Below are 27,300 nucleotides of genomic sequence, written 5' to 3'. Positions count from 1 at the left end.
CCAACCGAGCCCCTCAGTTGTGGCAGCCGTGGCCATTTCTGCCTGGTGCCCCCTCTCTGCCCTACTGCCCACCCATGGTTAGGCCTGCAGGCGCTGAAGCCGTGAGAGCTGAGTTCCAGGCCTAGTAGAGAAAGCAGGGCTGGGACAGAGCTCAAGAAAAGGAGCTGCTCCAGCCTCCGCCCCCTCTTGGGCAGCACAGCCCCTCATTCCCCGGGGCAAATAGCGGGATGAGGCTGTCCCCCTTCTCCATTGCATGGGGACAGAGGCTGAGGTCCGAAACGGGCCTTGTCCCGGGCCCACAGCCATGGAGGAACTGGGAATCGGGCTGTCAATTATTTTTTAACTTGTGTTTTCAAAAATTAATCTCGTGACTGGCGCGATGGCAGGCAAAGAAGAAGGGGTAGCCAGGAGGAGAGACAGCTGTCTCCTACAGCTCCGGGCAAAGGGGGACATCCTGGGAACCCCCTGATACTGACAGGGGTCCCCACCTCCCGCCCCGCCCAGGGCTGCTCCTGAGCTCCCAGGGGCTTGGCTCAGCTCCTCTGGGGCCTCCCTGCTCCTCCTCAGGAGGAAGAAAGCACGTCCCTGCTCCGCTCTGGTGATGGGTCCCCGGGATCTCACTCCTGCTTCCTCCCCCCACTCAGCCTCTGGGCTCCCAGCTCAGGTCTCCAGAGAGGGCGCTCTTGGGCTGCCCATCTTCTTAGGAACTGGGAGCCTGGGTGGGGGCAGGAGCGCGGCGGAGGGGAGACCTGTCACCTGACAGGATTCCTCGGAGCGTTGGGGCTGGGGGGGTGGAATGAGCCTCAGTGTCATGTGCCAGCGCCGCCCCACGCGTGTCTCAGATTGGTCCTCCCACCGGAGCAGCTGGTGTCCCCGCGTTCACTCGAGGAAATGGAAGGGCAGAGCTGGTGGAGTGAGCACCCCGTCAGGGGACGCATCCAAGCCCCGCGCGGGGCCAGCGCCTCCGTGGCTCTGTAGTGGACATCGAGAAGGCGAGGTCAGGTGAGGGAGGGAGAGGGGAGGTGCTCGGGAAAGGAAAGGGGGTGCAGGGCTCTCTGAGAGCGGGGTCCCACCCACACCTCGTCGGGCACAGCCGGCGCGCCCAGCACCGATCCGATCCGCCGCCGGAGCGCCGTGCATTTCGCTCGCCCGCCCATCCCTGCGCCACCCCTGCGGCCCTCGGCTGCCTGCCCCATCCCACCCCGCCCCGGCCCGCTCCCCACCCGGCCTCCGCCCGCTTCCCGGCCTGGCTTCGCCGTTCCCGCCCCGCGCTTCCCGGCTCTGGTCCGGCTGGTCCCCGCGGTACCCCCTCCCCCGCCCCCCTGACCCCGCCCCGCGGAGGCTGAGAGCGGAGGGAGGAGCGAGGAGGAGGGTGGGGAGTGCATCGCGCGGGGAGCAGGCAGCGAGATGTTTCTGGAGTCCCAGGTAGGGCGCGGGGCGGGACAGGCAGGTGGCGGGTCCTGCTGGCGGTGCCGCGGGGAAGCGCCGGGCGGGCGCCCCCCTGATGGCAGCAGGGCCCGGTGCGAGCGGTTTCTGCGCCGCAGACCTGGGGAAGGGAGTGCGACCCGACCGTCCCCTCCGGAACCACTGGCCCAGAGGGGGCCCCCCGCCCCCCCCAACCGCTTCTGCGTCATCTCCCGGGGCACCTGCTGCCAGGTGGGCGGCGCCCAGGGCTCAGGACTGGGATGGCCCGGCTGCCACTGCCTTCCTGATGGGCTATGGCCGAGGGCACCGGCAAGCCCGGTAGGGACTCCTGTGGGCGAACAGGGCCAGGGGAGGCAGGAGGCCGCCCTGGGAGCAGGTGCAAAACAGGATGGCTGCCCTGGGCCCGGCACAGTCAGGAGGGTAAAAACCAAGATTCCCCGAGTCCTTCCTTAGACCCCAGGGGTCCAGAACCGCCTGTTAGCCGCGGAGGAGGGGCAGGGAAGGGGCGGCCTGTGATGAAGAGGGCACGTGGGCGAGATGAGAGCATGTGAAACTTCTGCTGCTTATGTAAGGGTGTGTGTGGGAGAGAGGGGAGGCGTGTGTGGGGCAGGATTCGCGGGGGCCACAAACGCCGGTGGGTTTCAGGAGAGTGGAGCTCCGGGTGCGGGCAGCTTCCTCTCTGCTGGCGGGAGGCCACGGCCCTGCCCTGAGGGTAGGTTGCCTGCCCATGGCTGTTTCCCAAGGCCCTGCCTTGGAGGCGCACCCAGTGGTGTGACAGGTGCTCCCTCTGTTCCAATCCCCCTTCGCTCGGAGCTGCCCTGCAGACAGCGCACCAGAGGAGGGCCTCACTGGGCCAGTGATGACAATCCTGCTCAGCCTGGCTCACCGGGCCGGGCCGACAACGTGGTGCCCAGAGTCCTGACCGCCAGTGCGGGCAGCTGTTTGCACCTTGGGTAGGTGGACGGACGAGGAAGGCCTCAGCGTGCGCTGCCTGTGCGCGGAGACCGACCAAGGGGAGACATGCGGTACGGCCACGGGAGCAGAGGGGCCGGGCCGGGTAGGAAAAAAACCCCGGGCCTTTTAAGGAAGGAGCCACCCTGAGTGTTCCAGGGGGCCAGCCCTGGAGAGCGGTTTGTCAAGTGCCAGAAGAAGGGTGAGGACACGGGCCAGCGCAGGTGCAGGGGATCAGAGGTGCCAGGCAGGGGGGTAGCCGTGGAGGAGAGGAGGTGATGCCCAGGCCTCACTGATTGCAGGGGTGCGGTGCTGCAGGTGGAGAGGTGAGAAAGGGTGCAGGTGGAGCAGGGGGTGGGTGGGAGGCAGTGGACAGACTTGGGGAGCAGGCATCCAGGATGTTCCTGGAGCCCCAGGTAGGGCTTCTGTGTGTGACATGCAGGGTGGAGGGTCCTGGAGGGTCCAACAGGGGCAAGACTACCCACCCTACAGCCAGGTGGCATCACCCCCGGGAGAGTCCCGGGTTCGGGAGAGGTCTGGCCTGGAGGGCTAATTTGGAGCCTGAGCTTGCTCCGCCCTGTGGGCCCCCTGCCACTTCCTGGCCACACTGCCTACCCCTGTACCTGCTGCTAAGGACAGCCTGGCCCTGGACCCGGCCTGTCCAAGCACCACGCTCCCATCTTGCTGGGCTTCCTGCAAGGAGACGGGAGGCCCTTCAGTGAGCTTCACCTGGAGAGGGGAGCGGAGTGAGGGAGCCGCTCCTCAGGTATGACTTGGCTGCTGTGTGCCTTGGGGGCTGGCTGAGGTGTGGGAGTCAGGGGACAGCACCACCTGCAGGTCGCATACCCATCAGGCCAGGGCCCACAGTCTTCCAGGGCTGAGCAGCCTGGGAGGCCCCTTTGGGGAGAGAACCACACATTGACTTTGGGATGGGCAGGGTTTGACTTGGGCGCAGGATGGAGCTGTGGTACCTGTGGAAGCTGCCTGCACCCTCCACACCTCTGGGCTCCTTGGACTTCACCCTTCAGGATAGCTGCGGGAGAGTGACCAGAGGAGGGCTAGGTCTGTCGGGACTGGGGTGTCAGCCGGAGACCTGTGATGTTGCCCTGCTTTCCCTTCGCTTAACCCACTGGAAAACTCCCGGTCATCCTTAGAAGCCCATCTAAAAAATCACCTCCTAAAAACAAACAAACATAAATAGTCACCTCCTCCAGGCAGCCCTTCCTGCTTTCTCTTTTTAGCATTAGTTCTCCCACCCTTGTTCTTCCTCAGCACCCAGCAAAGACCCCTAATCCCAAGTTGCTCACACTGCACTGTGGTGTTACAGTTGTCTCCCCTGGCAGACACTGAGGTCCCTGGGTTCTGTTTCCAAGTGTGAGGCACAGGTCAGCAGGGCCCCGTGGGTGTTTGGTCACTGAATAAGAGGGAAGAAAGGAAAGAACAAGCCTGTCATCAGGAAACAGCGTGTGGCCTGTTTCTGCCTGGTTCTGCCTCCTTGGTTTACACACAGGGAAACTAAGGTGCTCAGGGCCCAGCTTGCCTGAGTTCAGCCAGGGGGTCAGGGGTCAGAGCTTGCAGCAGCACCAGGAGCAGGGGGAGCCCACATGCATTCTGGGACTGGCTGACCCCAGAGCCTGCTCTCCGTTGGGTCCCGGCCTAGGAGCATCATCCTTAGAAGAGGGAGAGCAAGTTCCTAAAGGAGGCTGGAAATCTGCCGGGCCCAGCCCAGAGGGTGCAGTGTCATGGGCCAGGAAAGAGGGCTACAGGCCGGGTGGCAGACCTGGGTGACAGAGTGGGCCACTGGGGAGAACGTGTCCCCGGCCAATGGCTGAGAGACCCACGGAGCCAGGGGGACCCAGGGCCAGCAACATGCAGGCACCTGCTCACACCTGCCCCTCCCTCACGGCCACTGGAGTGAGCATTACAGTTTCTGCTCCCCGTGGACTCAGTGGGAATGTCTCTGGGGATGGGGACCCCTGTACCCAGGGGAGACAGGTAGGTAAGCTATTTATTTTTTTAAAAGTATGTTAGGTAATTGATAATTGAACTCTCTCATTAGCTGGAACAGATTTTCAGTTTGGATTCCTGGGAAAACCCAATAAATTAATCCCATTACAGCACATAAGATACAGTCTACCTCTCCATTTCTAACGTATTTTTTATTTATTTTCTGTGTTTTCCAAAAGGTGCAGAGCAACATTAAATAATGACAGTTGCCTTGGCTTGCTTTTATTTTAATGAGAGGGCCTCTAATGTTCTACTGTTAAGTCTGAATTTGGCCTTAAATTTCAAGTAAATATGCTTCTTCATGAACAGTATGCTCCATTCATACATTAATCGCCAAGAGTGTACACCAAGAATGGATATTCATATGCAGTTTCATCAAAAGCTTTCCTGTCTCAGCAAAACCATCACATTTCTGTCTCCGTGGGCTTGTTAACGTGTTGACGTATTAGCTCTTCTGAGCGAAATCATCCCGAGTTCCTGGCCCGAATCCCAGGGGTCAGGCTCGATTGTGCTTGAATGTGCTCAGGTGCATTCCACTGATTTGATGCTTAGGGTATTTTTCGTCTGTACTTTCCTTTTTTATTGTTATGGATTGTTTTTGGGTGTACCGCTTAGTGGTTAGACAAGCGTATACTTTACATAGTGTTCCCCTTGCTATGGCTCCCACTGGCACAGGCACAGCTATCACAGGATTATTGACTATATTTCTTCCTTGGCTTTACTTAGGGCCCGTGTAATTTTCTATTAGGGGACATATTTGTCACGTTTATAAATCATAGTTATGTTAGCGTCATACAATGAATAGGAAAGGTTTTCAACATGAATTGTGTAGTTGAACTAGTTTAAATATAATATAAAATCATTGTACTCTCCAAGGCTTGAAGTAATTCATTTTAGAAACTGTATCAGCTATGGCTTGCTTTTATTTTTCTCTGAGGTTTAGTTGGCTGTCAACTTACTTAATTTGTACTATGGTTATTGGTCTTTTTGCGTTCTAAACATTTTTAGTGTATTTTGGTTACTTATATTTTCTAGATAATATCCCAGTTCAAACTGCTTTCAGTCTTCTAGTGCAGATCTACATAGTGTATTTTTCTAAGTTTCTTCTCCATATCTTCATTCCCAATAGCTATATTTTTGCATTTTCTCTCCCTCCCAGTTTCCTCCCTCCCTCCCTCCCTCCTTCCCTCACTGCCGTTCTCCTTCCTTTCTTCCATTTTTTGTTGTTGATTAGAATTGCCAGAGGTTGATTTTCTAATTTGTGTTTTCAAAGAAAATCAGTTCTTGAGTGTAACCAGCAAGTTCTATTCTCTTTCTTTCATTAAATCCACTAATTTATCTCTTAGTAATTCCTTCCTCCAGTTTGCCGATGTCTGTTTTGTTTAGAAGCTCTTTTCAACTTTTTGAATCAAGAGCTTAATTCCTTCGTTTTCTCTGTTCTTGTTTCTTTAAGATATACTGAATTCTGTGAATTTTTCTCTGGATACAGCTTTAGCCACATCACATTGCATAAGGAGTTTCCTTATAAGATGTGTCTGCAATTGGAGTTTGATTGTTTGGAACCCAAACATGATTTGGGGAAGATTTTGTGAAGTGGGTGAATGCTTTTGGTTCACCGTTCGCTTATTGATGTTCAGGGCGTGTCCATGTCACGCTGCCCTGGTTGTTCCTGCCTGGGACTCCGCCGGGGCTTCTCTGGTGCTGTGCTGTGTAAACGCTGCGATGGGCACTCTGATCAGGACGTGCCATCCTCTGTGTGGGGCGTGGTGTTTCCTGCATTTGTCTCTTCATGGTTCCACCCTCCCCACCCCCTTGAGAAAATGCACTGCAGTATTTCCATTCCTTCCCCCCAATATCTCCTTAAGTATCTCCCAGTGTCAGGAAGAGTAGAAAGTTCTGGTTGTCCTGGCTCCTGTCTGGTCCATGGGGAGGAGCTCCCTGCGTTGTGCTGGGCACTGGGCCCATTTCCTGGGCACAGCAACCCGGTGGCCTCAGGCTGTCCTAGCCTCCAGGGCTGCCCCTCATCTGTAGGCAGCAACGCCTTGCAGGGCGCTGTGGGGATGTGTAGGTGCCAGTAAGTGGGCAGTCCTCTGTGAACGTCACTCATTGGCAGTGAGAGAGCTGGGCTGTTTCAGGAAGGGCCCCTCAGGGGCACTGCACGGCGGGCCTCTGGCTCTGGCCAGGCCTCATCCATCTTGCAGGGGCCCTGGCAGCCCCCACTGGCCTTCACCTGCTTCTCTCCGTCGTTCTCCTGAGTCTGCGCAGCTGGCCCTGGGTTAGGATCAGATCGTGATGGTCACACTCCCCAGGGTTCAGACCCCAGCTGCCCCGCTTCGGAGCTTTTTAACCGAGGTTGATGGCTTCAGCCCTTTGGGCCTTGTTCTGAGGGGCCCCGAGGGGCCCTTCCTGAAACAAGAAAAATGGAACTGTGATGTGTGGGGAAGTGCGCTGCCCTGGGGGGTGGGGCTGGAGGGGCTGTGCTGGTGGGACTTCTGGGTCTGGGCAGGTTCCAGCCGCCTGGCTGCCTGGCTGAAAGCCTCCAGGGCCAGGGGACACAGGGCATGGAGCAGGGAAGCTGCCTGTGTACAGAGAGTGGCACCGGGGGTGGCACCGGGGGTGGCACAGGGGTGGGAGAGGTTTCTGTTGGAGGGTCAGGACAGGTGTCCTGGTCCTGTTTCTGAGAGACTGTGGCCTCTGGACGAGGCCTTGGCTCTGGGCCCAGGGGGGGCTGTGTGTTCCCTCCCCCCACCCCTCTGGTGGCACCAGCTGCCCCTGCTCCTGAAGCACAGTGAGGTCCCAGGGACAGGAGGATGAAATTCAAGGGAAGGGAATGGATTTTTGTTTGTTTTTAAGGAAAAGTATTGTTTAAAGTATCAGCCTAATTGGATGTCATTTAAAAATAAAAGAACTGTGTTCTTTCTTTTTGTACCCCAGCACCCCAGGTAGGCTTTGGGGGTGGAGGCCTGCCCCCCACCTGTTCATCCAGAGAGGCCGCCTCCCTGCCCTCCAGGACCCTCAGCTCTGACAGCCCTTCATTGTCTTGCTTGCTCAGGGCTCAGGGCCATGCTGCTTGGGAAGGGGAGCTGCCGAGCTGCTCCCTCCTGGAAACTGGGTCCTCCTCCTTTCCTGGTGGGAGCACCTGCTTGGCCGGAGCCTGGAAGGGGTCCAAGAGGAGCACTTTCCATTGAGGTGGGATCTGCACCGGCCCTACCTCCGCCTCAGAGGCACCTGGAGGGACCAGCCGTTTGTACGCGCTCTTGTCCTAGCCTGTGCCCCGCTCAGCCTCCAGGAGCTCGAGTCACCCACCCACATGCCGAGCGCTGGGGGCTCCCCTGGAGACTGATGGCATTGGCTCAAGAGGGAAAGAGGCCAGAGGTGAAGGGGGAGAGGAGGCCCCAGGCTCCCCTTCCCTCCCCCTCCCCTGCCTTGGGCCCCCCCCCCTCCCCAACCTGAGTGGGAAGCCAGTGGCTCGCGGGAAAGGGCAGGGATTCTCTGAAACCCTCCCTGCGCCTCCTCGGCCGCTCCATCCCAATAATGGGATGTTATTGTGGACAATGACATTTTGTCCCCTGGGCAGCCGCATAAGAAGCTGAGTGGACAAAAAAGAAGAAAAGAAGGAGGGAAAAAGAAGACGAAAACCCCAGACTCGGCAGAATTTGTGTTTAGGAGTGCGAAGAGGAGAGGGCGAGATTCCTTCAGTCAATGCAGAGAGTACTGGGGAATGGGAAGGGATTCAGAAGAAAAATATGAATCACGCATCTGCAACAAAGCCTTACTGATCAGCATCTGTCCCGTCCCCGGCCCGGCCTCTGTAGAGGAGGTGCTGGCGAGGTGCTGCCTAGCTCCCGTTCCCATGGCAGCGGCCTCCTGGCTGGAGTCTGGCTTACGGCCCAGAGGGCACGGGAGGGTGAGCCTGGCCACCCTCATGGCATCTGTGAATGTGAGTTCTTGAAGCTTGGTTTATACGAAAACGTCCCCCGCTGCCCTCTGGCCCCAGTGCCCAGTGGGCTGGAAGGATGCAGAGGTGGGAGCTGCAGGGATGGGGCCAGCGTGTCCTCCCAAGGACTCCCCTGCGGGAAAGTCCAAAGGGGTGAGTGGGAGGAGGGTGAGAACTGAAGAGTCCTGTCAGAGGCGGGTCACCCCTGCCACTCCCCAGCCCGAGCATCGGCCGAGCAGCCACCCCTAGGCCAGGGCTGCTCTGGGCCCCACGTGCCAGGACAGGGCAGTGCAACCAGGCCATGAGCTCCACTGCTGGTTTACCCATGTTTTCCTTGTCTGTGGAGGGGCACATTGGCTGTGCTGGGCATGGGTGGCAAGAGGGGCCCCGGGACCAGGGAGAGCAGCAGCACCGGCCCCCATAATCGGTGTCTAAGAAAGCAGCAGGTAACCTTGAGGACACGTGCCCGTCAGTGTCCTATGTTCTGGTGTTGCCCAAACCAGCAGGTCCTAAGCATGCCCTGAGTACGGTGGCCTCATGCCTTGCTCACTGCCACCTGTGAAATAAGTGCTGGAGGTGCAGAGGAGGGTGCTGGCTCCCGCTCACGGGGTTCCCAGGCCTTCCTCCCAGCCTGCTGGGCCCCCAGCTCATGCTTGCAGCCAGACCCTGAGTATCCATGGCTTTCTGGAGCTCAGGGGGACACATTTCAGCTCAAAGTTAGGAAGAGCTGAGAGCTGGGACTTGGAGGGGGAGGGACAGCCCCCAGCGGGGAGCTTCCTGCCTGGACCCCTCAGTTGCTGGGGGTTGTTGAGGTCGGGCCCTTCCATCCCTGTGGTTGGAGGATGCAGAGGAGGATGGGCAGCAGAGCTGTAGTAAGTGGGTCCCCAGGGTTCTGGGATCCAACCACCTGAGCTGCAGGGCAGACAGACCCGGGGCCACCTGGGCAGATGCAAGGCTTGGCTTCCAGGGGCCTGGCTCCCAGAGCCTCTTGCACCCACTGGAATCTCTGGAAATGATCGTGAGCTAAGCAAGAAGACTCGCAAGTAGGTGTTGCTTGCCTGTGCCCTGTGCAGACACTCCCAGAGGGCCTGGCACTGGCAGGTCCCTGGGCGAGTGCCACTTTGCCCCAGGTGGGGATGGAGGCCAGCGGGAACTACGTCCTAATAGTTCCAAGAAACTTCAGGTCCCAGAGTGGGAAGGGGGTGGTGTGCAGTGAGGAGGGAGGGACACTGAGCTTTCAGGAGCAGAGAATTAGAGAAGAGGGGAGAGGAAGGAGGGCCTGAGAGGGCAGGCAGTTGAGCTGGAGGTGGGCAGCCCTATGCTCCTCCAGCCAGAGGGCCCAGCGCCTGCTGCCTCTATCTGCCCCTCCCCCAGCACCCTGCACCGCAGGTGGGACCACAGAGGCCATGGTGAAGCCACCGTCCACTGCTGGTCTGCAGTGTTTGCCGCATTTTCTGGTCTGTGAGCCCAGCTGGGACACCAGGATCAGAGGATGGAAGATTACATGAGATGAGGGGGGAATACGGTGGTGCCGCTGCCTCTGCCGCCTGGCCTGCGTGGGGTGGGAAACCTGATTCTTGCCATCTTGTGTGGCCAGAGGGAGGAAGCCCAAGACACAGGCCAGCGTCTCGCAGTGCAGAAAAGACAGGCACAGTGCACTGCAGCCTGTCCCCAGCGTGACTCTACTCCTCTGTCCAGACAGGATGCCTCCCAGCACCCTCACCGCTCCCTCTGTGATGTTGCCACAGGCCCCTAGACTCATCAGTGAACACCAGCTCCCCCCTCTCCTCTCCCCCCTCCAGAGCTGTGGGAGGAGACTCCATGTGACCTGACTCCAGGGGCTGGGGTGGGTTAGGGGCAGCCTGGCACAGATCCACGTTTAGCGAGAATGACACAGGCGATTAGGAAATATTGATCTTGGAGTGAGTGAGCAAGTGGAAGTGCTCCAGGGCAGACTTTCCAGAAAGCAAATGAGGTGGAAGGCGGGCAGGTCCGCAGGCCTGGCGCCCGCCCGTCCTCTCTCGCCTGCTCTTCCTTTCCCAGGAGTCTCCTTCAGGCTCAGACGTCCCCTCCTCAGGAAGCCAGGGGCTTCTTCCTCTTTAGGGCACCGACCGCTGCTAACCCATCAACTCGGGGCTCCTCCTGTGGTCCTCGAGCAAGCCAGCCGCAGCCGGCTCCTGTGGGCTCCGCGGGGCCGAGGCCCGTGTCCTCCATTGCTGCACCTCCAGTGTCCAGGCAGGCCTGTGAGCGTGGATGAGTGAGTGAGTGAATGAATGGACAAGGGTAGGGCTCTGTGGAGCACCCCGCCTCCTGCCACACCCCAGCGCACATGACTTCAGAGAATCGGTCAGCCTTTAGAAGGCGATGGAGTTCACTCTGCAGATGGGACGGGAGGCCAGGGTCCCTGGCAGAGCTGGGCTCCCCTGCCCCTGGCCAGGTCCAACCAGCCAGCTCGGTTCTCTCCCCCGAAGCGTCTTCTAGCTGCAGTGCGGCGCCTGCCCTGCTCCCTTCGAGGCGGGAGCGTTTGGAACCAGATGAAACTCGAGACAGCTCCACTGAAGCACCCTATTCCAACATCTCTGCCAAAGTCTGGCCTCTTGATTAAGTGGCCCCCAGGGTGGGACACAGGGCTGGCACCTGCTCCCTCCCGGGCGCCGTCTCGGTGTCTCCCAGATAACAGAAGGGAGACTGGCAATGTGTGTAATTTTCAGTTGCTAATTGTGATGCTCACAGCTTGCTGAGCTAAAAATACTCTCTGTTTTGTTGAGCAGGTTAAAAAATAGAAGCGCGTGCGCGTGTGTGAGCGTGAGCGTGTGCGCTGCCTCAGGGAAGCGCCCTGTGCACAGCCTGGCAGGGGCGGGGCTCCTGGCCGCTCCTCCACCTTCGGGAAGATTCCTGGGGCCTCATGCAGGATGGGCCCTGAGGGCCCTTTATGTATTTATGTATTTTTGGTTAATCCTCACCCAGGGATATTTTTTTCCATTGATTTTTTTGAGAGTGGAAGAGAGGAGGAGGGAGAGAGAAATATTAATGCAAGAGAACTCATCGACTGATCAGGGCTGGGGAACGAACCTGCAACCAGTATGTGCCCTTGACCGGGAATCAGACCCGCAACCCTTCCGTGTGAGGGCTGATACTCTAACCACTGAGCACACTGGCCAGGGCCCTGAGGGCCATTTCTGTCTGGTGTCCAGGAAGCGGGGAGCCTCTGGGAGCCTCTTCGTTGCCGGAATCATGCAGAATGCCCAGGAACGAGCGTTTTCCCTTGTGCACAGGTGGGGGCTTCTGCCTGATGCTTAGAGAGTCGTGCAGGCCAAGGACAACGATGGGGGAAGTGACGGTTCCGAGAAGGAGCAGGGCTGCGAGGCGGGCAGGCCTGGGCAGATGTGTGCCAGTCCTCGTCTGAGAAATGGGGGTCTGCATGCCCCCGGTGAGAGGGGTTGCATCGGGTGAGAGGAGATGTGTAACGCTCAGCACACAGTGGCTCCAACTCCCAAGGACGAACAGACGAAAGGAAGCTTGGCTCTGCTTCCGTGTTTCTCAGAAATTTCCGGACTGTGGACTGTAGGATCTGGAAGGGGTCCGAAAATTCTGGCTGCGCCCTGGGAACTTGCCCCAGAGCTCCTCTTTTTCACGGTTGAGTGGAGGCCTGACACTGTCCCTGTCTGCTGAGCAGGAGACTGTCCCCTCCCCACTGTCACCCACCGTCAGCTGGGGCAGAGCTGGCTGTGCCTGAGGCCGGCAGTTACCACGGGGGCCACCTTCCAGTGTTTCTCCTTCAGGCCGTCTGGGCCGAGAGGCGGGCTCTGCAGACACCGGGTGCTGGGGGTGGATGCCCCTGAGCCCTGCCTCTCTCCCCAGCACGTGCCTGGAGCAGGGCTGGTGGGAGCAGGTAGCTGCCCTCAGAGGCCTCAGAGAATGACCCCTCCCATGTGGCTCCTGAAGGACGAGGCCCCTGTCCCTCCTGGCCACCCTGAGCCTCTTTCTGTCCTCCCCTCCCTGCCATCCTGCTCCTGGGCAGGGACCTCGCCCTTGAGGGCTGGAACACAGGACTGAGAGCTCCCTGTGAGAGCAGACCCTGGCAGGGGCACCCCAGGGAGGTGGCAGGGCTGCCCCGAGCAGCTGTGGGCACGACAGCTCGCACAGGGATCCTGCAGGGACTGGTGGGTTTTAGAGTCACCGTCATTTATATCCTTTCCCAGGTGCTGTTTGTGACTTCAGCTATGGGAGGCCATTGGGCAGTGTCAGGCCTCCCAGGACCTGGTGGGGCCTGTGGTACAGGAGGCAGGAAAAGCACCGGGAAAGGATGTCACCGTTACCCTGGGGACGAGTGCAAGTGCGTGTAAAGGGATGTGAAGGTGTAGTGATGAGTGCCGTTGGGTGCTCTCAGCAGGGTCTGACTGGGTGCACGCTGTGCGCTCGCTGTCAGAGGAAAGCCGGGCTTGGCCTCTGCCACAGCTGCAGCTCCTGGGACCAGGGGCTCCTGGGATGATGGATGGGGCTGTCTGTCTCTGAAGGCCATCTCAGGCACAACCTGAGTTTGGGACTAGGACGGTGCCCCAGGCCACAAAAGGTGTACACGTGGGTGTGCAGGGCTCTGGTACGCTCCTCTCTCCTTTGTTGCCTGATGAAGAGGCTTGGGTCCCCCAAGGCCCTAGTTTGTTTAGACCACATGAGAAAGCACCGTAGCAGGGAGTGGGCCTACATCTCAAGCTAAAGTCTCTTGAGGAGGCTGCAAAAGGGAATTTCATTCGTAATCATCTGCAAAAAGCCTCTAAAACTCTCTTTTCCCCTCTCCCAGGGTCTCTCCCACCACTGGGGCTGCCTGAGATCCCTCCTCTCCCTCTCCTGAAAGGCTCAGAAGTCTCCAGACCCAGGCTGCCCCGCTGAGCTGCCCTCTTCCCCCCTGGGCCCTCAGTCCAGGCGGCTTCCATGCTGTCCATGCTTTGGTGCAATGTGCTCCCTAGCAGGTGTGCATGTGTGTGCATGCCGTGTTTGTTATGTATGTGTGCGCACTGTGCATACACTTGTGCACTGTGTGCATGCTGTGTGTGCTGTGCATGTATACACACTGTGTATTATGCTGTGTGTACTGTGCATGTGTGTATGCAGTGTGCATGCTGTGTGTGCTGTGTATGCTGTGCATGTATACACACCGTGTATGTGTGCTGTGTGTGCTGTGCATGTGTGTATGCTGTGTGCATGCTGTGTGCTGTGCATGTGTGTATGCTGTGTATGTGCTGTGTGTGCATGCTCTGTGCATGCTGTGTGTGTTGTGCATACTGTGCATGTTTGCACACACTGTGTATGTGTGTGCATTGTGTGTACACTGTGCATGGGTGTGCACTGTGTGCTTTGTATGTGTGTGCGCTGTGTGTGCTGTGTATGATGTGCATGTATGCACCCTGTATGTGTGCTGTGCATGTGTGTATACTGTGTGCATGCTATGTGCTGTGCATGTGTATGTGCTGTGTGTGCATGCTCTGTGCATGCTGTGTGTGCTGTGCATACTGTGCATGTTTGCGGACACTGTGTATGTGTGTGCATTGTGTGTACACTGTGTGCTTTGTATGTGTGTGCGCTGTGTGCACTGTGTCTGTGTGCATGATGTAGGGCAGTTGCAAATGCTCAGAAGCTAAAGTTTTTGTCTGAGGCCCCACAAAGAGCTTCCGACCTGAGCTGTGCTGACTCAGAGCTCCAGACTGTGCCCCCTGCAGGCTGGACCCAGGGTGGTTGCCTGTGAGGGCCCCTCAGGGACTGTGTGTGTCAGTGGGGCAATGGTGCCCCTCCCCTGGTACCTCCTGACCAGAGGGTCTGCAGCCTCCACAGTGGGAGAGGCCAGTGACTCAAAAAGCACCAGCTGACCAAGGAAACCACCCGTGGGTCACCTTCTGAAACCAGAACTGTGATTGTGGGGGAGTTGCCCGCAGCACATGGGCCTCAGGTGGCGTGCTGGGGCTCAAGTCCCCCCGGGAAGCAGTGACGGCACCGCAGAGCAGCTGAGGGTGCTGAGGTGCCTGGGGAGCCCACCTTTGTTATTTCATCCCACAAACAACAAACTTAAATTTCAGCAAACTGTATTCAAACCAGTAATAAATTTCATCCCAGCGAGCAGCATGGGCCAGGCTCAAGCCGGCAGGAGGATGTGAAGGTCATTTTCAGCCTCGAGCATCCAGTAGTTTAGGGATTAACCCAGGGAGGCTTCCTGGAGGTAGTGACACCAGGACTGGACTTGGAGACCCTAAGATTCCTCAGCCAACTTCCTCCCCACTGAGCTTCCGTTTCAACATCTGAAAAATGCAGGACGGTTCCAGTCAGCGGTTCTCGGCCTAACCGGCATCGGAACCCCGGGAGGCCGCAGGGTCCGAGGGCGTGCATGTAACATGTTCTGTGAGTCCGGGCCCCCATCCTGGAGGGAAGCCTCCGTGGGCCGGGCCTTCCCATCCTGCCGTGTGCCGGGACTGCCTTGAGCTCTGCCCTCCTGGCCAAGGGTTTTCAGAGGATTCTAAGGCGCCTCCAGGTGTCTGGCCAGGAGGCTCAGTTGCTGTGCTTTGGGAGGGAGTTTGTTCTGTGTGCCCTCCTAGGAGGGCAGCAGCCTGGGCCCTCTCATGGCAGGAAAATAATCTCGACTACGGTTTGCTCTGCACAGAAGAGAAGCTGAGGCCAGAATGGCTCAGAGCTCAGCCCATTGGGTCAGAGAGCAGGCTGGGGCGAGGGACAGTGGCATCATTGCAAGGTCAGCACTGAGGGCCAAGGGAGCCTTGCCCCGGGACGGGGAGGGCACGTGGCTGCCTGGGGAGGCAGGCACTGGGGCAGGGCACCTGCTTGCCAGTGACCGGACAGGGCACAGCCTGACCATGGCGCCACCAAGGCAGGAAGGCCCGGCTCCTCCACTCCGACCTCAGCCCGCATGCCCTCCCAGGTGGGGCAGTCTGAGCAAGGGTGTGTGAGTGTGAGTGTGTGTGTGTGTATGTATGTGTGTGTGTGTGTGTGTGTATAGGTGTGTGTGTGTGTGTGGGGGTGTGGGGGGGGGTCAGGCCATACCTGCAGCATGAGGGAGAGCTAGCTTTCAAGGCCTCAGGCTGGTAAATCCCCAGAGAGCCCCTTCCCGGTGCGGCTGCTGCCTCAGGCAGTGAGGACACTGCTGTCCAAGGGCTTGACTCTCCCAGGCCTCCTGAGAGCCCTGGGGACAGTGGCGTGAGGTGGGACCCTCTGCTCCATCCCACATGGCCAGGCCACTGGGGCAGCCCCAGCACGGGAGCACCCAGTCCCCGGACTGCTGCCCGACATCTACGTGTAATAGGCATGTCGAATCCAGCATGCCCCAACGCACGTTCCAGATCTTCCCTCAGCCCCACGCTCATGCTTTCCCCGTGCTGGTTAGTCACCGGGTCGAGGCCATCCTGTGGTGTCCGAAGTCGGCCCCTCCTCCTCTGCTGTTGCTGGCGGTGTTGGCAGCGACGTAGGACCTCGGTTCTAGAGTTCGGCAAATTCTAAGAGTTTATTTAGAAAGTTGCAGAGGTAGTAGAAGGGCCCTTGGAGCTTAGGAGGGAGAAAGGCAGAGGTAACACGCTGGGGGGAAGGGAGGGAGGGAAAGGGAGAGGCCCTGCTGGGTCTTTCTATGGAGGCTGGCATTGCCTTAGCTGGTTTGGCTCAGTGGATAGAGTGCTGGCCTGCGGACTGAAGGGTCCCCAGTTCGATTCCAGTCAAGGGCACATGCTGGGGTTGCAGGCTCGATCCCCATTAGGGGGTGTGCAGGAGGCAGCCAATCAATGATTCTCATAATTGATGTTTCTATCTTTCTCTACCTTTCTCTCTGAAATCAATAAAAATACATTTTAAAAAATAAAAATAATAAAAAAAATCAAGGCTGGGCATTTAGGGCATTGAGGGGAGGATCTCAGTAGAATATTCACCAGCTTTAATCTGATGAGCCAAAATGAGATTGATTCCCCTGACTTTGTCCGTCCATGGGTGTGGTTGGCAAGTGGCACTAATTGGGTTTCTGCTCTCTGTCCCTCTGAATAGGGTGGTTTAAGCTATTTACCCTCTGGTTGGGAGGAAAGGGGAAGCCATCTACTCTTAAGTGTCCTTGCTTAGGGGAGATAGGATTTTGGGATTTACTAGGTGGCTGTAAACTGGTGGGCTGGTTAAGTATCTGTCTCAGTTTCCCTATTCCACTTGTCCGGGCTTACTCCCTGTCTCAGCACCACCTGACCGGCGCAATCTCTCCACCAACTGGTTTTCAGGTCCCTCATTTGCTGGGTCTCCACATGGCAGCCAAAGTGACCTTCACCCTGAGTCGGGCTACTCCTGTGCTCAGAGCTCCCACACCTCCTGCCTTTTTGAGAAACAGCAGGCTGCACTCTGGCCCTGGGCGTGTGCACAGCCCGGCTGGTCCCTCTTCAGACCATTCTACCTGCTTATCCCCTCCACACACACTGGCCTCAGGACCTTGGCACCTGCTCTCTCTATGCTTCGAATGTTCCTTTCTTATCCCAGAGAGCTGCACAGCTGGCGCCATCCGTGTGTGCCAAGGCCCCCTACCCGAGGCGGCCTGACCCACCCCCACCTTGCGTGCTCACATTCTCCCCCGGGCACGGGCATTGCTTTTTTCTGCCAGTGCGATCTAACCCCAGGGGGCATGGCTGTGTGTCCCGTCACCTGGAATGAGGCCTGGTGTGCATGGAGCAGGTGCTGAAGACACCTAGCGCTGCACACCCGTCCGCTTGAGCTGATGTCCATGATTAAAAAAAAAAAAAGATTTAAAATTGATTCTTAGAGAGTGAGGAAGGGAGAGAGAAAGAATGAAACATCGCTGTGAGAGGGACACATAGACTGGCTGCCTCCTGCATCTGCCCTGACCAGGGATCGAGCCCGCACCTCTCAGTGCACAGGAGGATGCTCAACAAACTGAGCCACAGCGGCCAGGGCTTAAGCTGACGTCCGATGGCACCCTACTCGCCGTGAGGGCCAGGGGGGACCTGGCGGAGGCTCCTTTGATGCCTTATGGCCTGTTCTTCTCTCGCAGGAAGCTATGCCCCAGACGTCCATCATCTGCTCCAGCGTACTTGGGCCCAGCTGTAGTGGACAGGTGCCGCCTGGCATGGGGGAGCGAGGAGGTGGGGCCAGCGGCTCCGGGGACCTCATCTTCCAGGATGGCCGCCTCATCTCCGGGTCCCTGGAGGCCTTGATGGAGCACCTGGTCCCCACAGTGGACTATTACCCTGATGTGAGTGCTGGGCCTGGAGAACGGTGTGGTGGGGGAGGGGGGTGACCTGGGCTGCAGGGGAAGCTGCTGCCTGACTGGGAGGGAGTATCAGAGGAGGGGCATGGCAGGCCAGGGGGAGGGACTTCCCTGTGGCCCCCAGGAAGGTGGAAGATGGCCCTGGTGGTGCCAGCAAGCGACAGGTTCTGTGAAGGGCCCGGGGGAGGAAGAGGAGTCTAAAGGGCCAGCAGGTGCTGTGGAGTCCTGTGAGGCCTCACCCTGCACGTGTCCCATCCCTGAGCTGGGAGGTTTGCTTTGTGCATGAACCGCCATAGTCCGAAGTGAAGAGGGGACAGCCCTGCACGACCGCCAGCATTCGGACCCGCCAGCCCGCACTGCAGGGGCCGCTTCCACCTACCGTCCAGATCCGCCCCCTTCACCTCAGCATGAGACGGGCACGGCCGGACCAGACGGGACCAGAGAGAAAGAATTCCCTTGTCACGTGTGGGTTCCTCTGCCTCTGGGAGCAGCGGGCCTGCCTGCTCCCTTTGAGAGCCAAGCTGGGCTGGCCCTTCCGGTGCCACTTCGTCCCCAGGGCAGAGCTGGGCTTTCTGGCCTTTGTGAGTCAGGCGTCGCCTATGGGACGTGGGGGAGAAGCCGGCTGGCGTGGCTCAGTGGTTGAGCGTCGAGGTTCAATTCCCGGGCAGGGTACATTCTCGGCTTGCAGGCTTGATCCCCAGTGTGGGGCATGCAGGAGGCAGCTGATCAATGATTTTTCTCTTATCATTGATGTTTCTAGCTCTCTCCCTCTCTCCTTGCCTCTCTGAAATCAATAAAAATCTATTTTAAAAAAGAAGGTGGGGGAGGAATTCCCTCCCCCCCCATGCCCTCCAGCTTTTATCTGATGGTGCTGGAGACCATTAAGCTTCCGGGGAGTCCTGGCCTACCCACCAAGTCAGACACCACCTCCCTCCTGGGGTGCTGTCTACTCTTCCATCCACACCCCCCTCCTTCCTCCACAACCCCCTCCTTCCATCCACAACCCCCTCCTTCCATCCACAACCCCCTCTCAGGGCCTGCTGGCAGGGCCTGCTGGGGTTGCTCCCTGCCTCCCTTCAGCCCAGATCTGAGGAACCCTCCGAGCCTGCACTGCAGAGCCGGTGGTAAGGGCGCATGGGGGTGGAACAGGGCCTCGGCGTGGTGGCTGGCACAAGCCCACTGCTGGTTAGTGACTGCACAGGGCCTGGCAACAGTCCCTGACAGAGGTACAGGCCCCACCCCCCTCCCATCAGCCAGGCCCACGGGCAGGCCAGTGAGGGTCTGGAGAAGAAGCTGGCTTGGAGCCAGGCCAGGGAGCACGGTGGGTTGGGCAGCAGGCTCGCCCAGGCCTGGAGAGTCCTGCCAACATCCAAGGCTGGTTAGCGCCCATCTTGGGGTAGGACGGAGGGTGAGGAGAAGCCCGTGGAGTGAGACTGCTGGGAGCTGAGCTCACTGGGGAGGCCGTGAGCCGCTGCGAAGTGGGGTGATCTGTGCCTCGCATCCACGGGCATCCACGGTGAAGTAAGCCACGCGGAACCACGACCGCTGCCTCGCGATGCTGGGCTTGGGAGCCAGCAGGGCCGAGGGGAGCAGCAGGCATGGGCCCCACCAGGCTTGACCCACACTTCGCCCTCCCTCCCTCCCCTTTCCTTTTCTTCTTCAGAGAACATACATCTTCACGTTTCTCTTGAGCTCCCGGGTCTTCATGCCCCCTCATGACCTGCTGGCCCGTGTGGGGCAGATCTACCTGGAGCAGAGGCAGCAGCTGGAGGCCGGGTCTGAGAAGGTAAAGGCGTGCTGACCCGATGCTACCTGTCCGGTGCCCCTGGCTGCCCCCCGCGCCGCCTCCAAGAGAAGCATGCTGAGCGCCAGCTGGCAGCATCTGGCTGAGCCTGGCCGGGCCCTCCCTGATGTCCTGGGATGTGCTCACCTCCCAGGGTGCTGGCATAACTGCTGTGGTGGGCATTCACCCCCCTTCCTGCTCAGGGCCAGTACCCTCCAGTGGAGGCCTGGCTCCATTGGTGCAAAAGAAGCCAGAGGGGCCTGGGTCCCTGCCTCCTCTAGGGGGTGGGGTGCAGCACCCCCAGGCTGGGGTCTGCTCCTGGGAGTTCTCAGCGACTCAAACAGGGCCGCTTGCCACTGTTGTCCCTTCTGACACAGCCAGGCTGTGGGCAGTCAGGATGGTCAAGACTCCGCAGCTCCGAGGCCCTGGGTCTTAGGTGAGGTGTTAGAAGCCGAGGGTCTGGGGCAGAGGGTGGCAGGCAAGCTGTCAGCCAGCTGGCAGGGCCTCCTGGGGCTGCGCAGAGCTGGCCTGACCCCTGACCGGGGACTGATGGCCCTCCCTCCACCTTCCCGGAGGCCGTGCTCGGCAGGATGTGCGGCAGAGGCCTGTGAAGCTGGGCCTTCTGAGTCTCCTCCTGAGAGGGGCTGTCCCGGGCGCTGTGGGCACCATGGGGACAGACACTGGCTGAAGCCTGGAGTTTCTGAAAATGAGTTCACTTAAGTGAAAAAGAGAACTACCTTAAGGGTGTCAACTGATGGTCGTTGGCACCAATTCAATGCCAACGCGAATCTCTAATTAGGGGTGTGGCAAAGAAGGAAACTTTATTCAGTGCAAGCAACTCAATTATGAAACAGTATGGCTGTGGCTACAGCACAGCTGTGGGCCAGCTCAGGATAGTGTCACAGCTCAGTTCTGAAGCAGCACGGCGTGAGGTGGCTCTGGGTGCTCTGGGTGCTCTGGCCAGTCATTGATGTTTCAGCTCCAGCCAGGGAAACACAATCTCCAGTGGAAGGGGAAGGTAAGCCCCCAAGCAACAGGGAGCTGATTTATATAGAGAGAGTTCCCCGCCCCTGGTCCCTGATTGGTCTGTCCTTATGCAAATGAGAACTCCAAATCCTCACAGTTTGATTGGTCCAAAAAGCACTGTCCTGATTGGCCAGAATGGAGCGGCTCTGACTGGTGCTAATGGAGATATAGCTGTGCAGCTCTGATTGGATGGGGAAAGTGTCGGTCCTGTTGGTTGAACTAGGATTCCAGGAACTCCTTTATAAGGCTTGGCTCCAACGCAGGAACACAGTGCAGATGGGCAGTTCAGTGTAGGCTTCTCCCTGACGTGTGGCTTGCGTGAGAGACCCCGTTTAGAAACAGTTGCCTGGCTGTTTTTTAAAATTGTGAGCCCAGTTAGCTCCCAGGAGCCCTCTGGGTAGGCATCTCCTTTCTCAGGGTCCCCAAGGCGAATACGCAACAACGCAGGTATGACCAAACTGCCGGTGGCCCTGTGGGGGTCGTCCCGCGAGCACGGCGGGCCTGGGGCGGTTTACCACTCGTCTTGTCACTCACTCTGGTGGGTCGGCCCCACCTGTGCCCACCCCCAGGCCATGCTGAAGTCCTTCTCAGCCAAGATTGTGCAGCTGCTGAAGGAGTGGACAGAGGCCTTCCCCTGCGACTTCCAGGACGAGAAGGCCATGGCTGAACTGAAGGCCATCACCCACCGGATCATGCAGTGTGACGAGGTGAGGGCCTCCCTCGGCTCAGGTGGAGCTCCGTGTGTGTGTGTGTGTGTGTGTGTGTGTGTGTGTGTGTGTACACGCGTGACAGGGGTGAAGGTTCCTTAGAGACAGCTTGGCCCTGCTCTGGCCCTCAGATCCCTTCTTCCCAGCACAGCCCGCTAAGCCACCTGTGCAGAGGGCCTCAGAGGGCCCACACTGTGCCCCACTCCGCCAGGCCTAGGTGCTCAGGGCAGGTTTGGGTCGGGCATGTGGGCTCTGCGTTGGGTATGTCCCCAGAGATGGGGCGGGTCCTCCTGAGATGTGTGGTCTCTCCAGCCCATGCTGGCACCTCCATGCTCCCTGCCCGCAGGAGAACGGCACGGTGAAGAAGGCCATTGCCCAGCTGACGCAGAGCCTGCTGCTGTCCCTGGCCGCGCGGAGCCAGCTGCAGGAGCTGCGGGAGAAGCTCCGCTCGCCGGCTGTGGATAAAGGGCCCATCCTCAAGGCCAAGCCCCCGGCCTCTCAGAAGGACATCCTGGGCGTGTGCTGCGACCCCCTGGTGCTGGCCCAGCAGCTGACTCACATTGAGCTGGTCAGTGCGCGAGCCGCTCAGAGCGGGCTGGGTGCGCGGACTCCTGCTTGTCCAGAGCCATGAGAGCCCCCACAGCTTTCTCAGTGTCAGCACCACAGGCTTCCCTGCTGGGCGGGCAGGGTGTCGGGGAGGCCCGCTTCCTGCCCGATCACTGCCTCTGGCCGATGTGTCCACCTACAGCAGGTTTCTCTGTGCCTGGCCCCCAGGCCTCCGGGGGCACAGCAGCCCTGTGTTAAGGGGAGGGGGAGGGTGGCCAGGACTAAAGTGGCCCCAGGATGGAGGTGAGGGGCTTCAAGGGGGAGAGCCAGTTCTCCCACCCTGTTGCCTCATCCCACCTGTCCCCTGGGTGAGCAGGTCCCCTGTACATGGCAGCCACGGACCCGAGGCTCCCACCCCACTCCTTCAGCCCTGCTCCCTCCGCTCCAGAGGAGGGCCTTCCAGGCCCCGGGGTGCTTGTGGAGGGGCCCGGGCAGGGATTGCCCCCTGGCGGGGTGCTCAGATCAAGGAGGGGCCCTTGCACACGCCCGCAGACTAGTTCTGACCGCTGCTCCGAACACGTCCTGCACGCCGAGTGGGGGCCTCGAGGCCGGAGGCTGATCACTCCCGTGCTGTCTCCCGCCTGCCCCAGGAGAGGGTCAGCAGCATCCACCCGCAGGATCTGATGCAGATCGTCAGCCACACGGACTCTCGGGACAAGCACAGGGTGAGGGGCTGGCCTGCGGGTGGGCCTGGACCTGCACCCCGTGCAGGGTGGGCGGAGACCCCACGCAGCTCGCCTGAGCTCCTCTGGAGTGTCTGAGCCATGGATGTGGTCTGGCTTCCTGGCACCTGCTCCAGGGGGTCAGTGGAGGCCACACAGGGAGATGCATGCTGGGAGGGGGCCCAGTATTCCCAGGGGCTGGGGCACCCAGCCTGGCCTCCAAGGCGAGCCCTGGGCATTGTGGAGCCAGGCTGGCCGCGGGGACCTGTCCAGTTGCCCCCACTCACTATCACTTGCAGTTGCCTCCTCGGGACAAGGTCCCTGCCCCTCCATTCTGGGCCAGGGCTGGGCAGCAGCGCCAGCAGCGTCCTCGGGCTTCCCCTGACCTGCTGTGTCCTCCCCAGTGCCGAGGGGACCTGACCAAGACCTACAGCCTGGAGGCCTACGACAACTGGTTCAACTGCCTCAGCATGCTGGTGGCCACCGAGGTGTGCCGGGTACGCACCGCACAGCAGCCACGGCAGGGTGGCCGTCTCCTCCCCACCCCCACAGGGCTGCCCGAGACACGCTCAGGTGCTCCTGCCCCTCAGACGTTGACAATTTGCAAGTGGAGATAAGGAGCCTCCATTGCCAGGGCCTTGGAGCTGCTGCCCCTCTGCCCCCCACACGTCCGACTGTGATGCCTAAAATTATGATGGAGACCCATCACGGAGTGTACCCTGTGCCCAGCACAGTCTATGAGCTCATCCGGGGCCCCTCAGTCCTCTCGCCATCCTCCTGCCCACATCAGACACGCCACAGCTGTGTTTCCTGCCTCTGCAGCCCCCCACCCCCCCCCTCCCCCGCCACCCGGGTCTGACAGCTCTGTGGGCCCTGGGGCAGCTCCAACCAGAGGCCCTCAGGGGCGGGTGGTGGAGGGCGTGGCCCTCATGGGGCCCACGCTGAGGCTGCTGGCTGCCGCAGGTGGTGAAGAAGAAGCAGCGGACCCGCATGCTGGAGTTCTTCATCGACGTGGCCCGGGAGTGCTTCAACATCGGGAACTTCAACTCCATGATGGCCATCATCTGTGAGTGTCCGGCCGGGCTGCCCACCCAGCTCCTCTCTGACCCACCTGCCCGCCCTGACCCTCCCCGCTTTTCTCTGCAGCTGGCATGAACCTCAGTCCTGTGGCTCGGCTGAAGAAAACATGGTCCAAAGTTAAGACGGCCAAGTTCGATGTCTTGGAGGTAGGCACCGGCCTCATCCTGTGTTGGCCTGAGGAGGTGGGCCTCCACCACACTGTACCCTTTGCTCAGGGCCTGCTGCCCGCAGTGCAGGCTGGGGCTGGGCTGTCCTCGGCCCTGCCTTCAGTCAGATCTGGCATCACCTAAAGCTGCTTCTGGGGTGGGGGGTAGTTGCTAAAGAGTTTGACAAAAGTGGGCCCCTGAGCCCTGCAGTGGTTGATGCTGACTCAGCAGACGTGGACCTTTTCTTGGCCCAACTTTCCGAGGCACTAGACCCTCCGGGTGGCCCGGGGCTGACGGTGAGTTCACGCACAGCCTGGCCCAGATGTATTTGATCACAGAGTTCGTTTTTTTGCAAATGTGTGTCTATGGAGCTGGTCGGAGTTGGGAGTTGTCGATCTAAGCAGGGGGGCAAAGGAGGGCTTGAAAGGAAGGGGAGAGAGCAGGCCCAGCAGGGCAGGGAAGAGGCCTGGGGGCTGTGCGGCTTCTCTGCAGCTCTCCTGTGATGCTCAGACCCAGACCCAGACGGCCCTGCGCTCAGCCGGCACCTCTGGGCCCCCTCCTGGAAGGGAGGCCTTTCATGGGTGACAGTCCCAGTTGCCCAGAGGGGAAGTGCCTTCCTCATCAGCGGGCTCTCTGCTCTGCAAAGGGGGCGGGGGAAGCGCTGCCCACCACATGCATCCTCCCCCCTCCCTCCCTCCCATCCGCACACAGCACCACATGGATCCTTCCAGCAACTTCTGCAACTACCGCACGGCCCTCCAGGGGGCCACACAGAGGTCCCAGATGGCCAACAGCAGCCGAGAGAAGATTGTGATTCCTGTGTTCAACCTTTTCGTCAAGGACATCTACTTCCTGCACAAAATCCACACCAACCACCTGCCCAACGGGCACATCAACTTCAAGGTGAGCTCAGCCCCATTGTGGCCCAGAGGGAGGGCCGGGCTGTCCCAGCACAGAGCAGGGCAGGCCTCCCGGCCGCCCAGGGCAGGCTGGACCCACCTGTGCAGGAGAGCAGCAAGGCCATGGCCCTGTGCAGAGGGCCTGTAGGACTGGCAGCTCCAAGGTGGTCACACTATGTGACCTTGAGCTGTGAGTTTGGCCCCATCCTTCTGGGTGAGTGCCCTGGTTATAGGGCCTGGAGCCACAGGAACCTCCATTCGCCCAGGACACTGGTCCTGACACTGGTCCCACTGGGAGAACCAGGAAGGCTTTAGGTAAGAGGGACTCGAGCAGGGAGGAGAAGGCAGCAGAACTCCAGATGGAAGCAAAGGCCTGTCTGGCCAAGGGCAGGAGGGTAGGACAAAGGCGCTTGGGGAGGTGCAGGGGGAGCTGTGTGCTCACCTCACACAGGTCAGGGTGGGGTTGGAGAGGTGCAGGGGGGGCTGGGTGTCCAGTGCTCACCTCACACAGGTCAGGGTGGGAGGGGGTTATGGATTCCCACACGGGCCCCAGAGAGTGGCATCATGACGTGCTCAGATTGGTGGTGCTGTCTGATCTGGCTGGGCTGCCTGCCTCAGCTCGGGGCCAGGGGTGGGGCCCTATTGGGGTCCCTGAGCAGGGGAGGCGCAGACCCTGCCGCCAGCCTGATGGCCCAGGTGGAGGGCAGGACGGTGTGTGCTCTGGGGCGCCTGCTGGCTCTGATGCTGCACAACGTGCTCGTGGCCACGCAGTCAGCTGTGCAGAGCCTCCGCCTCCGGTGCTGGGGCCGGGCAGGGAGCAGCACTGGCCCTGACCGAGGTGACGGGGACACCGCTGTCCTCTGCCCCTGCAGAAATTTTGGGAGATCTCCAGACAGATCCACGAGTTCATGACCTGGACTCGGGTGGAGTGTCCCTTTGAAAAGGACAAGAAGATTCAGAACTACCTGCTTACGGCGCCCATCTACAGCGAGGAAGGTGAGGCCGCCCCGGCTGGCAGCAGCCCCCACAGCACCTGGCCCCGACTCCTCCTTGTTGGTCTCTATGGGGGGCTGATCACTATCCCCACACCACACAGGGCAAGCCCGGCCACAGGTGAGTTCGTGAGGGGGGGTGGTGGGCAGAGGACAGAAGGAGGGTAAGGACAAAGGAGACCAGTCTCTGAGGCCACTTGAGAGCCAGGCAGGTTCGGGCCAGCGCTCAGAACCTGGCACCAAGCAGGGCCCCGAGCAGGTAGCTGGGAGCGCAGGGCCTCGAAGGGCCTGGGACCTCCCACGGCAGGGATCTGTGGACGAGCCCCAGCAAAGGCCACTGCCCCTGGGTCTCAGAGTCCCTTCTTAGCCTCGCTGTCCCTGCCATGAGGGCTGGAGAAGGGACAGCGGGGACAGGGTGGGCTGACTGCATGCGGACATGTGTCTGAGCCACCCTCCGTCTCTCAGCACTTTTCATCGCCTCCTTCGAAAGCGAAGGGCCCGAGAACCACATGGAGAAGGACAGCTGGAAGACCCTGAGGTAGGAGAACTGAAGGGGCCACCCAGGCAAGGAGGGGAGAGGACGGGGACGGGCACCATTGACCTGCCTTCTGGAAGGCAGCCGAGGGCACCTCCACGCGGCGGGAGGAAGGGGTCTAGGCAGCGGCCGGTGGAAGGAGGCTGAGGACCTGGGTTTGAATGTCCTGCCTCCTCCCCCAATGGCCCGGGCCTGGAGTCCAGGCCTCCCGACCGCCGGGGAGGGGCCTGCCAGCCGCTGACCGCTGTGCCCGTCCCCTCTAGGACCACTCTCCTCAACAGAGCCTGAAGCGTGGGTGCGGCCTGTGACCGAGGACACGCACGTGAACCGAGCTTTAACCTTGACCTGGGTGGAGATGGGGCGGCCTCACTGGTTGGGGCCCATTTTGTATATAACTTTTATGGAAAAAATGGTAATTATTTCATGCATCAACCTTTGGCGCAAAGTGTTTTTGTTCCTTTTAAATAACAGGGCAGCGCCCTGGTTCAGGGAAGGGTGGGGAAGGAGTATCATGGGAGATGGCATCCATGATAACATCTTGGCCTAATGAAGTGTAGATTTTTATTTTCTACTTTTGATTATATTCGCCGAATGAGAAAATATTTTAAAAAACCCAACCAAAACCAATGTGAGCCCTGCCTGCTTGGACGCCCCTCCAGCCAGTGTCTCGGATGTCAGGGCTGGTGCCTTAGAGGGTCCCAGAGGCGGCCCGCTCTGCTCAGGCCGCTGCGCCCGCGGCCGGCGGCGCCTGCCCGCAAAGCCTGGGCCCACGAAGCCTGGGCCGCAGCTTCCAGGTTCCCACAAGGCCTTGGGAGGCCAGGAGGTCTCGTTCGCAAACTTCTGGAAGCAAACCTTTGAGTGCGGGCTTTCCAAAGTTTACATTTCCTTTTCCTTTATCAGGGATTTCTGAGGTCGGGGGGGCGGGGCAGGGGGACACCTGGCGGCATATTTTTCTGTTGGAACATGTCTGGCCAATCTTTCTTCAACTACATTTTAGGAAAATAGAAAATCTAAAATAACGAAAGGCGAGGGAGTTGTGCAATTGTCCGTTTTCTCGGTGTACGTGGGACACACTCTGCCCAGCATTGGGAGGCAGTTTCCACTCCCGACGCACCGAGCACCCTCCACGGCGACGTCCTGGCCGTGGACGGGGCCGCCCTGCTCCCTGAGCGGGAGGTGGCCATCCACGCGGACTGCGTGGCCCTATTGGCGGCTTTCCTTTGTGGCGCTCCTCACCCTGGTCTCTCCATACGCCTGGCTCTGCAGGCGCCTCCAGCGGGAGGCCTGCCAGCTGCTG

The 27,300-nt window shown here is 59.7% G+C and overlaps 1 protein-coding gene across 1 annotated transcript; it reads left to right on the top strand.

Annotated features, from left to right (window-relative positions):
* Positions 1 to 1,406: 1,406 nt before the first annotated feature.
* Positions 1,407 to 26,435, top strand: RASGEF1A (RasGEF domain family member 1A). Its single transcript, XM_006101198.3, has 13 exons — positions 1,407 to 1,425; positions 17,352 to 17,552; positions 19,231 to 19,353; positions 20,946 to 21,083; positions 21,430 to 21,651; positions 22,280 to 22,354; positions 22,756 to 22,848; positions 23,315 to 23,417; positions 23,498 to 23,577; positions 24,289 to 24,480; positions 25,349 to 25,472; positions 25,934 to 26,006; positions 26,267 to 26,435. The coding sequence occupies exons 1-13, from the start codon at positions 1,408 to 1,410 to the stop codon at positions 26,289 to 26,291; spliced, it is 1,467 nt and encodes a 488-aa protein (XP_006101260.2). The 5' UTR covers position 1,407; the 3' UTR covers positions 26,292 to 26,435.
* The last annotated feature ends 865 nt before the right edge of the window (positions 26,436 to 27,300 follow it).

The sequence above is a fragment of the Myotis lucifugus genome, unplaced genomic scaffold (genome assembly GCF_000147115.1).
Source record: "Myotis lucifugus unplaced genomic scaffold, Myoluc2.0 scaffold_343, whole genome shotgun sequence".
NCBI lineage: Eukaryota > Metazoa > Chordata > Mammalia > Chiroptera > Vespertilionidae > Myotis > Myotis lucifugus.
The sequence above is the reverse complement of the archived record's forward strand: the minus strand, read 5'-3'. Positions and strand labels throughout refer to the sequence as shown.

Coding starts and splice junctions, on each gene's coding strand:
- RASGEF1A (XM_006101198.3), top strand. Junction 21,084..21,429: donor GGATCATGCAGTGTGACGAG/GTGAGGGCCTCC, acceptor CCCTGCCCGCAG/GAGAACGGCACGGTGAAGAA. Junction 23,578..24,288: donor CCAAGTTCGATGTCTTGGAG/GTAGGCACCGGC, acceptor ATCCGCACACAG/CACCACATGGATCCTTCCAG.